This window comes from Octopus sinensis, linkage group LG10 (assembly GCF_006345805.1).
Source record: "Octopus sinensis linkage group LG10, ASM634580v1, whole genome shotgun sequence".
Classification (NCBI taxonomy): domain Eukaryota; kingdom Metazoa; phylum Mollusca; class Cephalopoda; order Octopoda; family Octopodidae; genus Octopus; species Octopus sinensis.
The window spans coordinates 26573083-26589407 of record NC_043006.1 but is presented as its reverse complement, the minus strand read 5'-3'; the positions used below and the strand labels follow the sequence as shown (position 1 = coordinate 26589407).

Sequence of the window (16325 nt, the reverse complement as noted above, 5' to 3'; positions counted from 1 at the left end):
CTACAACCTAATAGGTGCATTTGTAGGATTAGAGAAAATTGTGTATTTAACAATAATTGCATGAAAAGGGAGGTAGTGTATCAATGTATAGTAAGTACACAATACGATAATAGCGTCTATATTGGGACTACTAAGAATAGTTTGAAACAGAGACTTAATTATCACAGATATACTTTTAAAAATAGAAATAGGAGTAATTCTACAGGGTTAAGTGCAAATATATGGGAACTTAAGGATAAAAAATCAATTATAAATTGCGATGGAAAATACTTATATCTGCACCAGCATATAATAATAAGAATAGAAAATGCTCATTATGCATTAATGAGATTTTCTTTATAATTAGGACTAATCTACCGATTATTAACAATCTTAAGGAACATAATGTTTCATGTCTTCGTAGATTGGGGTATACTTTCTCCAGATACAAATAATATTTATTATAAAATACCCTTTGAAATAAATACAACTAGTTATTATGAGCATTTTTACTTTATTATATTTCATCATCATCATCATCATCATTTAGCGTTCGTTTTCCATGCTAGCATGGGTTGCACGGTTCAACTGGGGTCTGTGAAGCCAGAAGGCTGCATCAGGCCCAGTCTGATTTGGCAGTGTTTCTACGGCTGGATGCCCTTCCTAATGCCAACCACTCTGCGAGTGTAGTGGGTGCTTTTTACGTGCCACCCGCACAGGTGCCAGACAGAGCTGGCAAACGACCACGAACGGATGGTGCTTTTACGTGCCACCGGCACGGGGGCCAGGCGAGGCTGGCAACGGACACAAACGGATGGTGCTTTTACGTGCCACTGGCATGGAGGCCAGTCGGGGCGGCGTTGGCAACGGCCATGAACGGATGGTGCTTTTTACGTGCCACCGGCACAGGGGCCAGGCGAGGCTGGCTACGGCCACGAACAGATGGTGCTTTTTACGTGTCACCAGTCGGGGTGGCACTGGCAACAGCCACGATTGGATGGTTCGCTTACTTGTCACAGGCACTGGTATCACAGCCGCAATTTCCATTGATGTTGATCGACTTCGATTTTGGTTCTGCTTTCTGATATCTGATTTGATTTGGTTTGATTTGATTTTTTGATTTCCACTTGCCTCAACGGGTCTTCACAAGTGGAGTTTTGTGTCCCAAGAAGGAAAGGTATGTATAAGTCGACTGGCTACATACCAGGTAGAGGCCACGGGCTATGGTCTCACTAGTCTTGCCGGGTCTTCTCACGCACAGCATACTTCCATAGGTCTCGGTCTCTAGTCATTTCCTTAGTGAGACCTAAAGTTCGGAGGTCGTGCTTCACCACCTTGTCCCAGGTTTTCCTGGGTCTACCTCTTCCACAGGTTCCCTCAACTGCTAGGGTGTGGCACTTTTGCACACAACTATCTTCAGCCATTCTCGTCACATGACCATACCAGTGCAGCCGTCTCTCTTGCACACCACAACTGATGCTTCTTAGGTCCAACTTTTCTCTCAAGGTACTTACACTCTGTCGATTATGAACACTGACATTACACATCCATCGGATCATACTGGCTTCATTTCTTGCGAGCTTACGCATATCCTCAGCAGTCACGGCCCATGTTTCACTGCCATGTAGCATGGCTGTTCATACACAAGCATCATACAGTCTGCCTTTTACTCTGAGCGAGAGGCCTTTTGTCACCAGCAGAGGTAAGAGCTCTCTGAACTTTGCCCAAGCTATTCTTACTCTAGCAGTTACACTTTCAGCACACCCGCCCCCGCTACTGACTTGGTCACCTAGGTAACGGAAGCTAACAACTATTTCTAGTTTTTCTCCCTGGAAAGTGACAGAAGTTGGTCTCAGAGCATTTTCAGTGTTTATTGTTCCTGAGCATCTGCCACATACAAAAACCATCTTCCTAGTTAGCCTTCCTTTGACATTGCTGCACCTCTTATGTGTCCATAGCTTACACTTGGTGCATCTTATAGAGTTTCTACCTACACCTTTTCTACAGATCGAGCAGGGCCATCTATCTGAAGGCGTTTGTGATTTGTCTACCTTCCTACTTATTACGACTTTGGTTTTAGCTAGATTGACTCTAAGGCCCTTCGATTCTAAACCTTGTTTCCACACCTGAAACTTCTCCTCCAGTTCTGATAGCGACTCAGCAATTAGAGCAAGGTCATCAGCATAGAGGAGCTCCCAAGGGCATCCTGTCTTGAATTCCTCCGTTATTGCCTGGAGGACTATGGTAAATAGGAGGGGGCTGAGGACTGAACCTTGGTGGACCCCTACCTCTACCCGGAATTCTTCACTGTACTTGTTGCCAACCTTCACCTTACTAGCAGCGTCCCTGTACATGGCTCGCACAGCTCTCACTAACCATTCATCTATCCCTGGTTTCCTCATTGACCACCAGATGAGGGATCGGGGGACCCTGTCGAAGGCTTTCTCCATGTCAACAAAAGCCAGGCTATGACCCTCTCCGTAACCTTCATCACCTGATCCAACAGCTTGATACCTCTGTAATTATTTGTATCTAGGGCATCACCTTTACCTTTGTAGCAGATGACTATTATGCTGCTACACCAGTCATTGGGTATGACTCCTTCGTGTATCACCTGATTAACTATATGGGTGACTAGGCTATAGCCGACACTACCAGATATTTTGAGTATCTCTGCAGTGATACCTGATGGGCCTGGGGCTTTCCCTGTCTTCATGCTTCTAATTGCCTTAACTACCAAGGAACTATCAACTCTGATAGCTGGTCCCTCTGTTGGGTCAACATTCGGCAGACTCTCTTTATCCCATTCATTTTCTTTATTCAGCAACCTTTCATAGTGGCGTCTCCAAACCTTTCTCTTTGCATCCTCATTTAGCGCAAGTGAACCATCTTCCATGCGAACACACTTCTCTCCTACCACATCACAATTCTCTCTCACACACTGTCTTGCAACGCGAAACACCTCAAGTCTTTTATCCTCACGGCGCAGAACATTGGCAAATTTTTTCTTATCTGCTTCCCCTCTGGCTAGATAGACCTGTCTCCTAGCTTCCCTTTTAGCAGTCTGATACAATTCCCTGCTACCACCATTCTTCCAGTGCTTCCAAGTTTGTCTCTTTTCTCTAATAGCCCTGTCTACAACACTGTTCCACCACCACATTACCTTGGGATGAGAGGGGACTTTGCACCAGCCACAGATCTGGTCAGTGGCTCTCAGCAGGTTGTCCCTTAGAAACGTCCAGTTGCCCTCTATCCCATGTGATACTCTATCCCCTTCTACTTCGTCAAAGGCTTCAAGTAGCATGTCCCTAAATCTCTGTCCATTCGCAGGATCTTTAAGCTTCCAGATCCTTCTTCTCCATGTTGGTCGTCTTCTGGTTGTCCTCCTAGTCCTGATCCTAAAGTCACTAACTACCAGTCTATGTTGTGGGGTACATTCTTTGCCTGGGAAGGTTTTGGCATTTATAAGCAGCCATCTCTCCCTTTGCCTGGCAAGGATGTAGTCAATTTGGCTGGTATGTTGGCCCGATCGGTAGGTGACTAGGTGGCTGGTAGGTTTCCTGAAGTTAGTGTTGCAAATCATAAGATTATTTGCATCGCAGAACTCCAGCAGCCTGGTTCCCTCCTCGTTGCGGGAACCATAGCCATAGCCTCCATGTAGGCCATGGAAGCCCCCAGCATGTCGTCCAACGTGACCATTGAAGTCACCAGCCACAAAGAGAAGGTCTCTGTCGTTCGTCAACGAGGTAGTCTGCAGCAGAGTGTCATAGAATCGGTCTTTCTGTCCATCAGGTAACCCCGGCTGAGGAGCATAGGCCGATATAATGGTTGCTAATCCATGATGAAGCACTAATCTAATCTTAAGTATTCTGTCACATACTCTGATTACCTCAATTACTTTATCTACCCATTTCTCAGCGATAAGTATACCCACGCCAGGAGTAAGAAATTGAAATTGGTTATGGGCATATCATTTTTTGTATATGCATGTATATGTGTGTGTAACATATGTATTTGTATGTGAATATGTTTATATATTTATATATTTTTATATGTTTCAGTTGTGTGTACATATTTGTACATTCTTTATATACTTGTATTTGTTTGTAAATATATCTTTATATTTATGTATATTGATACATATTTACACTTGTTTTTAGTATATAGATATGCATAAAGTATGTGTCAATGTACTAACTATATTGAGGTCACTAATCATCATCATCATCGTTTAGCGTCCGCTTTCCATGCTAGCATGGGTTGGACGGTTCTACTGGGGTCTGTGAAGCCAGAAGGCTTCATCAGGCCCAGTCAAATCTGGCAGTGTTTCTACGGCTGGATGCCCTTCCTAACGCCAACCACTCCGTGAGTGTAGTGGGTGCTTTTTACGTGCCACCCGCACTGGTGCCAGACAGAGCTGGCAAACGGCCACGAACGGATGGTGCTTTTTATGTGCCACCGACACGAGGGCCAGGCGAGGCTGGCAACGGACACGAAACGGGGCGGTGCTGGCAACGGCCGCGAAACGGAAGGTTCTCTTACATGCCACCGGCACTGGTAACACATCTGCAATTTCCATTGATCGATTTCCATTGATCGATTTCGATTCTGATCCTCACTTGCCTCAACGGGTCTTCACAAGTAGAGTTTTGTGTCCCAAGAAGGGAAGGTATGCATACGTAGGCTGGCTCCATCCCATGTAGAAGGCCACGGGTTATGGACTCACTTGTCCTGCCAGGTCTTCTCGCGCACAGCACACTTCCATAGGTCTCGGTCTCTAGTCATTTCCTCAGTGAGACCTAAAGTTCGAAGGTCGTGCTTCACCACCTCGTCCCAGGTTTTCCTGGGTCTGCCTCTTCCACAGGTTCCCTCAACCGCTAGGGTGTGGCACTTTTTCACACAACTATTTTCATCCATTCTCGCCACATGACCATACCAGCGCAAACGTCTCTCTTGCACACCACAACTGATGCTTCTTAGGTCCAGCTTTTCTCTCAAGGTACTTACACTCTGCCGAGTGTGAGTACCAACATTACACATCCATCGGAGCATACTGGCTTCATTTCTTGTGAGCTTACGCATATCCTCAGCAGTCACGGCCCATGTTTCACTGCCATGTAGCATGGCTGTTCGTACACACGCATCATACAGTCTGCCTTTCATTCTGTGCGAGAGGCCTTTTGTCACCAGCAGAGGTAAGAGCTCTCTGAACTTTGCCCAAGCTATTCTTACTCTAGCAGTTACACTTTCAGCACACCCGCCCCCGCTGCTGACTTGGTCACCTAGGTAACGGAAACTATCAACTATTTCTAGTTTTTCTCCCTGGAAAGTGACGGAAGTTGGTCTCAGAGCATTTTCAGTGTTTATTGTTCCTGAGCATCTGCCACATACAAAAACCATCTTCCTAGTTAGCCTTCCTTTGACATTGCTGCACCTCTTATGTGTCCATAGCTTACACTTGGTGCATCTTATAGAGTTTCTACCTACACCTTTTCTACAGATCGAGCAGGGCCATCTACCTGAAGGCGTTTGTGATTTGTCTACCTTCCTACTTATTACGACTTTGGTTTTAGCTAGATTGACTCTGAGGCCCTTCGATTCTAATCCTTGTTTCCACACCTGAAACTTCTCCTCCAGTTCTGATAGTGACTCAGCAATTAGAGCAAGGTCATCAGCATAGAGGAGCTCCCAAGGGCATCCTGTCTTGAATTCCTCCGTTATTGCCTGGAGGACTATGATAAATAGGAGGGGGCTGAGTACTGAGCCTTGGTGGACCCCTACCTCTACCCGGAATTCTTCACTGTACTCATTTCCAACCCTCACCCTACTAGCAGCGTCCCTATACATGGCCCGCACAGCTCTCACTAACCATTCATCTATCCCTAGTTTCCTCATTGCCCACCAGATAAGGGATCGGGGGACCCTGTCGAAGGCTTTCTCCATGTCAACAAAAGCCAGCTACAGGGGCTTATCTTTGGCTAGGTATTTCTCCTGCAGCTGCCTTACCAGGAATATAGCATCAGTAGTACTTTTCCCTGGCACAAACCCAAACTGCATCTCATCTAAACTAACTCTCTCTCTAATTAGTTGGGATTTGTATATATGTAGATGCATATGCATATATATATATTTATTTATTTATGTATGTTTTTTTTTGTGTAAATGCATGTGGTAGTTTAAAGTATTATTTTGTTATTTTTCATGTATATCGATCTTATGAATAAACTTCAGTACACTTTTGTGTATGTAATGATTATATGGAGTTGTACATGTGTATTGGTGTACATTTACATCTGTTGTTTAATATGCTGCTTTGTATAAGGTACGTGAATGCACTAGTATTTGTTTAGTTTATGGATATGGATTTTTTTTTATGTACCCTCATGTGGATCCATTGTATGCTTGTGTATGTGGAAATTGATCATCATCATCATCATCATCGTTTAGCGTCCGTTTTCCATGCTAGCATGGGTTGGACGGTTCTACTGGGGTCTGTGAAGCCAGAAGGCTTCATCAGGCCCAGTCAAATCTGGCAGTGTTTCTACGGCTGGATGCCCTTCCTAACGCCAACCACTCCGTGAGTGTAGTGGGTGCTTTTTACATGCCACCCGCACAGGTGCCAGACAGAGCTGGCAAACGGCCACGGACGGATGGTGCTTTTTACGTGCCACCGGCACAAGGGCCAGGCGAGGCTGGCAACGGACACGAAACGGGGCGGTGCTGGCAACGGTCGCGAAACGGAAGGTTCTCTTACATGCCACCGGCACTGGTAACACATCTGCAATTTCCATTGATCGATTTCCATTTCTGATCCTCACTTGCCTCAATGGGTCTTCACAAGTAGAGTATCGACATGCCACCGGCACTGGTAACACATCTGCAATTTCCATTGATCGATTTTGATTCTGATCCTCACTTGCCTCAACAGGTCTTCACAAGTAGAGTTTTGTGTCCCAAGAAGGGAAGGTATGCATACGTAGGCTGGCTCCATCACAAGTAGAAGGCCACGGGTTATGGACTCACTTGTCCTGCCGGGTCTTCTCGCGCACAGCACACTTCCAGAGGACTCGGTCTCTAGTCATTTCCTCAGTGAGACCTAAAGTTCGAAGGTCGTGCTTCACCACCTCGTCCCAGGTTTTCCTGGGTCTGCCTCTTCCACAGGTTCCCTCAACCGCTAGGGTGTGGCACTTTTTCACACAACTATCTTCATCCATTCTCGCCACTACGTATATACAGGGTGTCCCCAAAAAATGTATACACACCTTAAATAATTGTAAATTTGTTATTCTTTGTAAGCCTAGTACTTATTCTATCGTTCTCTTTTGCTGAACCACTATGTGTATACATTTTTTTGGGACACCCTGTATATATATGTCTTAAATGGAAGCATGTTCATAGTCTTTAACATATGTTTATTTGCTTACGTTTGCGGAGATATGTATATGAGTACAAAGTATTTCGATGGTATAATCTGATTGGAGCTACTAATGTTTGCTTTTTGTAATTATCTATCCATGTATAATTGTAGACATACTTATTAATAGAGCTAATTTTGTAGGCATCTGTATATTATTGATGTAAGAATGGGATCTTTTCCTTTTGAATGGCACATGTCAACACAATTTCTAGTTAACTACACACTTTAAAACTTAATTGTTTAAATTATTTTCCATTGCTTTCGTTTTAGCCTTTCGTTTTTTTTACACGCGTAACAATTAGATTAATTTAACAATTAAGAAAAAAAAAATTTAGGGTTAGGGTGAGGGTGAGGTTTAGGGTTAGTGACAGGATGTTGTCTCAGTTTTAGATGCAGCAAATGATTTTAGCTCACTAGTGGCGATTCATTGGTTAAAATTCGAAAAATTAAACTACGTTAAACAAATTACAATTTTCTCAAGAAAGCCAAGAGAAAAAAATGTTTTATTTTGACACATTCTACCAGTATACGAAGTTTTAAAGTGTTTAGTTAACTAGAAATTGTGTTGACATGTGCCGTTCAAAAGGAAAAGATCCTTCAATATATATAAAAGTAAAAAAAAAATTTTGTTTTAAAAAGAGGTGGGTTTTTTTTATTTATCTATGACAAAACCAATGGTTTTGTCATAGATAGATAAAAAAAAACCACCTTTTTTTAAAACAAAATTTTTTTGTCATAGATAGATAAAAAAAACCCACCTTTTTTTAAAACAAAATTTTTTTTTTACTTTTAAATATATTGAAAGATCTTTTCCTTTTGAACGGCACATGTCAACACAATTTCTAGTTAACTAAACACTTTTAAACTTCGTATACTGGTAGAATGTGTTTATAAAACATCATTTTTTCTTGGCTTTATTGAGAAAATTCTATAGTTTGTAAGATATTTCGTTTGAGATTTCGAGCATTTCGGCAATTTTAACCAATCGCTGACCTCCATTTGGGGTGAAAACATTCCGTGCTGTATGAATATGTCCCTCGTTTAAGAAACAGATTGGGTTTTATAAACACATTCTAAAGGAAAAGATGTGCCATTCAAAAGGAAAAGATCCGCGATGGATTATCAGTAAATGGAATGCATTAAAGGAAAGAAATAAAAGTGATAAAAGGAGTTTTACAAGAATCGTATGTTTTTAAAAAAACGTGTTAGTGAAAGGGTATTAGAAATAGTAAGATACTGACAGCTTAAACTGAGAATGTATCAATAATATATCAATAATATATGAATAATATATCAAAAACCGTCAAATATATTTGGAAATGCTCAAAAGATATCTGACATGATATATAAAAAGATAAATAATAATAAATAGTAATAGGTTACAAAGAGGTAAAGAGCAAAGTGAAAATGTAAAAAATAAAACGTAAAAATAAAAAATGGGGGGAGTATATGTATGTGTGTGTGTGTATAGATATCTATATCTGTACATATGCTTAAGGATATAGTAGTGTATGTATATGTTTACTAGGGTTTAACTGTAGATATGTGTGATGTGTGTCTCTCTCTTTTACTTGTTTCAGTCATTTGACTGCGGCCATGCTGGAGCATAGCCTTTAGTCAAGCAAATCGACCCCGGGACTTATTCTTTGTAAGCCCAGTACTTATTCTATCGGTCTATTTTGCCGAACCGCTAAGTGACGGGGACGTAAACACACCAGCATCTGTTGTCAAGCAATGCTAAGGGGACAAACACAGACACACACACATAAATATATATATATATATATATATATATATATACACACACATATACGACAGGCTTCTTTCAGTTTCCATCTACCAAATCCACTCAAAAGGCATTGGTCGGTCCGGGGCTATAGCAGAAGACACTTGCCCAAGATGCCACGCAGTGGGACTGAACCCAGAACCATGTGGTTGGTTAGCAAGCTACTTACCACACAACCACTCCTGCGCCTGTGTGTGTAATTCCATGTATTTAATGCTGTGCATAATGAGGCATACTTGTATACGCTCAAGCATGTTAGCTTATATATATGTGTATGAGTACGCGTATATACACACACATATACATATACTATAAACTTATAAAGCTAGTAACTTTTAGTGGCAGGGTTTGTGTAAACTGACCATTCATCACAACGATATCAAAGTTATTTACGACCACTACCATCCCATCAAAGCCAAAATCTTATTCTCAGCCCTTTAATATCTTATCTCTTTATCTCTTACTCTACCTTATAGTCTCAATTCTTTCGTTTTAGTTCTTTTTGTTACTTTATTCTTATTTGGCTAATTCTTATTTATATGTGGTTCTAACTTTATTATCCTTACTCTTTACTCTCTTTTACTTGTTTCAGTCATTGACTGCGGCCATGCTGGAGCACCACCTTTAATCGAGCAACTCAACCTCAGGACTTATTCTTTTGTAAGCCCAGTACTTATTCTATCGGTGTCTTTTGCCGAACCGCTAAGTAACGGGGACATAAACACACCAGCATCGGTTGTCAAGCAATGCTAGAGGAACAAACACAGACACACAAACACACACACGCATATATATACATATATACGATGGGCTTCTTTCAGTTTCCGTCTACCAAATCCACTCACAAGGCTTTGGTCGGCTCGAGGCTTAGTAGAAGACACATGCCCAAGGTGCCACGCAGTGGGACTGAACCCGGAAATATGTGGTTGGTAAACAAGCTACTTACCACACAGCCACTCCTGCGCCTACTTATTTTTACTTTTTTACTATTTTTGGTTTTATTACTCTTGTCTTTTACTTCCAGTACTCTTGCTCTTTATTTCTTATTTTATTTTTTAACTTTTATTTTTTTCTCTCTATTTTTCTTTTTATCTTATTTTCCTTCCTATCTTATACAAGAGAATTGAATATAAACCCATTCCAATCTATTTAACATTCACTCTATGTTGACTGGTGATACAGTATGGGCAGATTTTCAAAATCCAATGAATCTTTATACATTTATACAGTTAGGAAATTTTACAAATACACTTTTTCAAGGAGATATGAGAAACCTATTATAATGTACTTTTCATATTTTTCAATGTTTGCGGCTGAAGAGAGCTTTAAACCATCTTTTATACCAATAATACACTGATGTAAGAACGGATTGTTTATAAAGCTTGAAACACGTGTACTGCGATATCCTTTGTGTTCTGTTCTTAATTTTATTTGATACACACACACACACACATAAATATATATCCCATTTCACCCCTTACAAGGGAAGTGACAAACACTTAGATGCATAGATAGAGACAATCTCCAAATTCCCTCTCAAACAGAACCTCCACAGAGGAGAAAAAAAAGCTTTACAAAAACTAAAAAATGACCAGTCGATCATTATAAAAGAAGTTGATAAAGGTGGGGCAATAGTAATTATGGATACAGATCACTACAAAGAAAAGATACTGGAGATGCTTAACAACCAGACATACTATAAAGAGGAACCAACACCACCGGAGAAAGCAACATTAAAAAAAATTGGAACATTAGTCAATGAATACCAGGACTCCTTTACAGACAAGGAGAAAGACTATTTATGCAACTCAAGAACCAAAGAAAGCAACTTTTATGGATTACCTAAAGTTCATAAAAGCTCTGAAATACAGAGAGCTATAAAGGAACAGAGGAATCATTGTATAAGAATACAAAGGCCCACAAACCTCACAATGAGACCAATAGTGGCAGGGCCCCAGGCGCCAACACAACAACTAAGCCATTTCATAGATGTACTCCTTAAACCTTTATGCCCACTGATACCAAGCTACATAAGGGATGACATAGACTTCCTCACACACATTCCAAATACAGTTCCGGAAAACACCATACTTGCAAGCTTCGATGTCACAAGCGTATACACGAACATACCACACACCCTGGGTCTGGAAGCAATAAAACAATGGGTAGAAAAATACAGGGAACTCATAGATAAACGTTTCATCCAAGGTCGGTGGGGTGGAAATCTGTAGTTATGCCTTGATTTTAAGTGCGTGGTGCCCACAAAATTGACCATAATCGCTCCAGAGAAGGGAAGATAAGTTTTTTTGGGGGGGTTTTTTGTTAAACAGATACTCCAGATCATTTCCAAGGACACTGTGAAAAGAAATCTGAAAAATCTGTGCCAAAATGGAGAAATTCCAACTTGTTGGTGCTTCCTAATTCCAAAGTCAGCCTATATATGTATATATGTGTGTGTCTTTGTGTTTGACACCCTGTCACCGCTTATAACCGCAGTTGCTGTACATTATTTACAATGAAGAGATAGGTGCCCTCGTAGTGTTTGTTGTTATCACGTTTCGGTTGATGTACTCTCCAGCCTCCATCATGTGTTCTAGTGGAATTTTGAACCCAACCCATTATTTGATTGATGTTGCAGTGTTTACTTCCCCATAACTTAGCAGTTTGGCAAAAAAGCCCCAATAGAATAAGTACTAGGCTTCAAAAATAAGGGGTTGTTTCGTTTGACTAAAGCCCTTCAAGGCGGTGCTCCAGCTTGGCCGCAGTCAAGTGACTGAAACAAGTAAAGGAGTAACTCCACAATGTCGCCTTTCTTCTTGATGAACATCCATTGCCCTTCTATAGTCTGAGTATGGATGTTGTTATTTGGATAAAAAAAAAAAATTGAGTGAATCATTGACCCTCATAAAAAGACCCCCATTGAATATCAAACGTGTTTCATGAAATTTTGGTATATTACTAGGCATAACTACAAATTTCTACCCCACCCCGACTTTGGATGATCATAACTGTCAGAAAAATGGATATTATTTAATGAAATTTTGTATGAATATGTGTTATATCATGTAAATTCCGAATATACAAAAAATTTTTTAGGGGGGGTGTTTTAGGAGGGGGCAGGTGAGGAATTTCAGAAAATTCACCGGAGTCCATTTCAATTCATCTTAATTTCAAGAAAATGGATATTTTTTAATGAAATTCTCTACAAATATACCTCAGACTATGTAGATTCCGAGGACATAGGAATTTTGGGGGAAAACAACTGGGGGTTATTTTTTGAGAACTGTTTCCCATTCGTGGGTGTTTCTGAACAAGTCCATATTTGTAGAGAATTTCATTAAAAATATATCCATTTTCTTGGAAGTTAAGACGAATTGAAGTGAACTCAGATGAATTTTCTAAAATTCCACACCTCACCCCCCAAATTAGGCCACGTCCTAATACGCCACATATTTTATGCACTTTAGAAATAATTCCTGGGGTTTATTCGATCTAGCAGGTCATGCAACCACATACAGGCTCTGTCGTCGGTCTCTCTCATTAATAATTTTGTTGTTATTTAGCCTCAGATCAACCCTGATACAGCAAACCTATCATCAAAGACATTCTAGCCTTCAGAAAACAGTCTTTTTAGGGGTAATCTTTTTACGTATAATGGGCATGTGATTTAGGTAGGGGGATACTTTGGCTGCTCTTTTTAGCGTGTCAAGCATCCAGGTAGGAGCTCTTTCATTGGTTTGATTGCGTAATGAGATTTTTTTGCACGTATATGTATGTATATATATATCATTAACAGAAGTTTGATAGTAAATCAAAAGCTGAGAGTTTCGTGTATTGGCACTTATCAAACACGAATTTGGCCATTCTGTAACTTCTGCCTATTATTAATGTGTGTGTGTATGTGTATGGAGGGAGATAGATAGATAGATAGATAGATAGACAGGCAGACAGACACATTCTCATATATCTCTCTCTATATAAACGGCAGTTTGTCTGTGCGTGTTTCTGTGTGTCTGTTTGCTTGTACCCTCACCCTGATTCTGATGAAACTTGACACACACATAGCCCAATGTCATAATTCAAAACTAACGCAGCGAAAATTTTGAAAAGTTCCCCCAGTTCTGAAAAAAATCGATAAATTCGACATGGGGTCGAGAATCAGAAACACATACCACAAACTGTCTAGGGGACGCAACTCCACCTTTTTTAAATCTCAAAAAAAAATTTACCATAATTTTTTTCCATTTTTTTGCTATTTTTTGGCTATAACTCTCTAAAATTGCTTTATAGTTATTTCCCTTACAAACCTGAGCAACGCCGGGCGATACTGCTAGTGTTGCTATGAAAACATCTCTGGTTATTAACGGCATGGGGTACCGAGGAGTGTATGAATCAATTTTGGAAGTTTCCTCATAGAAAATTTGAAATTAATTATTTTCTTTTTATCATATCTTCAATCTCCATATTTTTTACACGTGGATTGAAAAATTCGAAAAATGTTAAAATTAAAAAAAATTGGGATGGGGAAGGGGAATTGAAAATTTTGAAAACATGATTTTTGACATCTTCAGAATCTCCGTCATCAAAAGCATAGGAATCCACTGAAAAGATTAAAAAAAAAAAAAATAGGTCGATTTTTTTCGTGCCGGTATACTTGTAAACATTAATCGAAGTTTTGTTTTCAATTACTCTCAACACTGGTTGTAATCGTAACCTACACAATCTAAAATATATCCACAGAAATTTTAATTAAAAAAATAATAAGCATTTTAGGAAAGTTTTGGGAAAAACAAAGTCAGAGTTGAGGAGCCCAGTTCAGTAGTCATGTCCGAAACCATCATCATCTAACACGTATCCTACACAACTAAATAAACAATAGCAACGCAGAAAACAAAACAAACCGCACCATTGAACAAATGTGGCACGCAAATACAAATCTGCACTCCCAAAAGACAGGAAGATGGATGTACACTCGATAGAGCAGTAGAAACTCGCGTATGTAATTAGTGTATTCTAATTTTCAGAAACAAAAATAGAGCATCATTCGGATGAACCAAATGGGGTAATTTAGGACAAACTTAAAAAAGAAGATAACGGGGTGATATGGAACAAAGAATAAAAAGTTTAAAAGGTTACAAGGGTAAGCTCGAATTTGTGTTCTCTAATTTGTTCCAAATTATCCTTCAAAATTTGAGAATTTGAGGGTTTTTTTTGTTTTTTATATTTGTGATTCGATCAGAACCTCGGCCTCTCTTTAATGGTAAAAACTTTAGTCGTGGGAACACTTCGTTGTTTTGATCCTAGTACGTCGACTGGTACTTCCTTTTATCAACCACAGAAGGATGAAAACAACAACAGTGCAATTAGAACTCATACGTAAAGACACCTGTAACTGGTAAAGTAGCATTCCCTGAACAAGTTTAATAACAATATAATTTGGTAAAGTGTGGCGTGAATACCAACGTTTTGGGCGTAGTTCTTCCTCTCTTATTTCCTCTTTCTCTTTCTTTGCATCCCACGAATGTAATTCATTTTCTTTTATTTTCTTTCATTGGGATGAAGTGTGATGAATAAATAAGGGTAAAATTTTGGAATAGTTGTCCCTCGAAGTCACACACATCATGGTAAAAGAAGGTAAATAACTATGTAGTCACAACAACACGTAAAACAAAAACTTACCTTTCATCACGTATATCCCGCAGACTTCGGTCCAGAGCTATAGTATCACTTGCAATTAGATTAAAAGCTTCTTTTGCGAAAACTTCTTTTTGTTTAGCCTCATCTACTTCCAGTACGACACGTAACCCTTGTTCTCCAGGACCTTTTCGATGAGGTTCATTTTTCTGATAAGTTTCATAACGCTTTTTTCGGTATATGATTATCTCATCATCTCTTAATTGGAAAAAGTTCCAGTACACATAAACAAAAAGTACGACAAAGATAAAAGTTAACAATAATCTAACGTTCACTCTTCTTTTTAACCAAATCCGAAGCATCACTAATTTTAAAAAAGGAGCAAAAAAAAAGCAAAAAATAACAGTTTGAAATTATATTAACAAATGTTTATAGTAACTAACTGGAAATAACTTAATTAGTTTCGTGCATAATTTTCATATTGACGTTATAGTGTTTTTTAAATTGTAAGTTAGCTTCGATTTCTTTCGCAATACATATATATAATATATATGTGTGTGTGTCTGGAGGTTTGGCAGCGTACATCGATTTTTCTCAATCAAAAATAATTGACCCACGTTGGCAATTAGAAATCAACGCAGCTGTTCGGTTTGTGACGAATCTTACGGGCATTGGCGGAAATTTAATATATTATTGACAACGTTTGAGATTATATAGGATATCCTGACCCGATACCCTATATCAGTTGAAACTAACTTATACACTAAAGACTCGAAACGGAATACTGAGTTGTTTTTCATTTCCAAATTTATTTACACCAGTAACTTAGCTGTGAGAGACATTAATATTACATCTCATAATTTGTACGATAATGAATCACCTGGGGCTTCTGTTGTTTGCACATAACTTGTCCTTCTAAATGTAGGCGTGAACAAATATTCAAAATCAATTATTTCATATGTTTATACTGCACTACTTTTATACGTACGTGAACGTTATTTCATATTTACTTAAAACAATTAGTGTTGTTGTAAATATTGAATTTCATCAAGGTAGATCATAGAAAAAGGAACTGACTTGTTAATACGATTGTAATATTTTGTACCTTAAGGTAAACATAAACATTTCTCAATGTTTACGAGGCAGCGAGCTAGCACAATCGTTAGCACGTTGGTTAAATATGCTTAGTGTTATTTCGCCCATTTTCTGAGTTCAAATTCCACTGAGGTCGGCTTTGCCTTTCGGGATCGGTAAAGTAATTACTTTTTAAATAAATACTGACGTTGATGTAATGGACTTTTTCTGTTTGGCTTTCACGTCCTATAATTTTATTCCAGCGGACGTCAGCGATAGGTGGCACATAAATTGGAATATCTCCGTTTTGACTGATTTTTCAGATTTTTTTTTTTATCATGGTGCCTTTGAAATGATGGTGGCGGTGGGAGCATCTTTTTCATCAAAAAAGATTTTTGAAATATGTTTTATTTTTACTTTCTATCCCTACCCGCC

General features: G+C 39.4%; 1 protein-coding gene across 3 annotated transcripts in view; it reads right to left on the bottom strand.

The window, feature by feature from the left end:
- The window catches only part of LOC115216642 (probable N-acetylgalactosaminyltransferase 9), a 109782-nt gene extending 93741 nt beyond the window's left edge, over positions 1–16041 (bottom strand). The window contains exon 1 of one of the 3 annotated variants that reach the window (XM_029786129.2): positions 14862–16041. In XM_029786129.2, the coding sequence (XP_029641989.1) occupies positions 14862–15178 (317 nt within the window). In that variant the 5' untranslated portion in view covers positions 15179–16041. The remainder of the gene's footprint in view (positions 1–14861) is intronic. The other 2 variants (XM_029786130.2, XM_029786131.2) reach the window with 2 other exon arrangements.
- Positions 16042–16325: the final 284 nt, after the last annotated feature.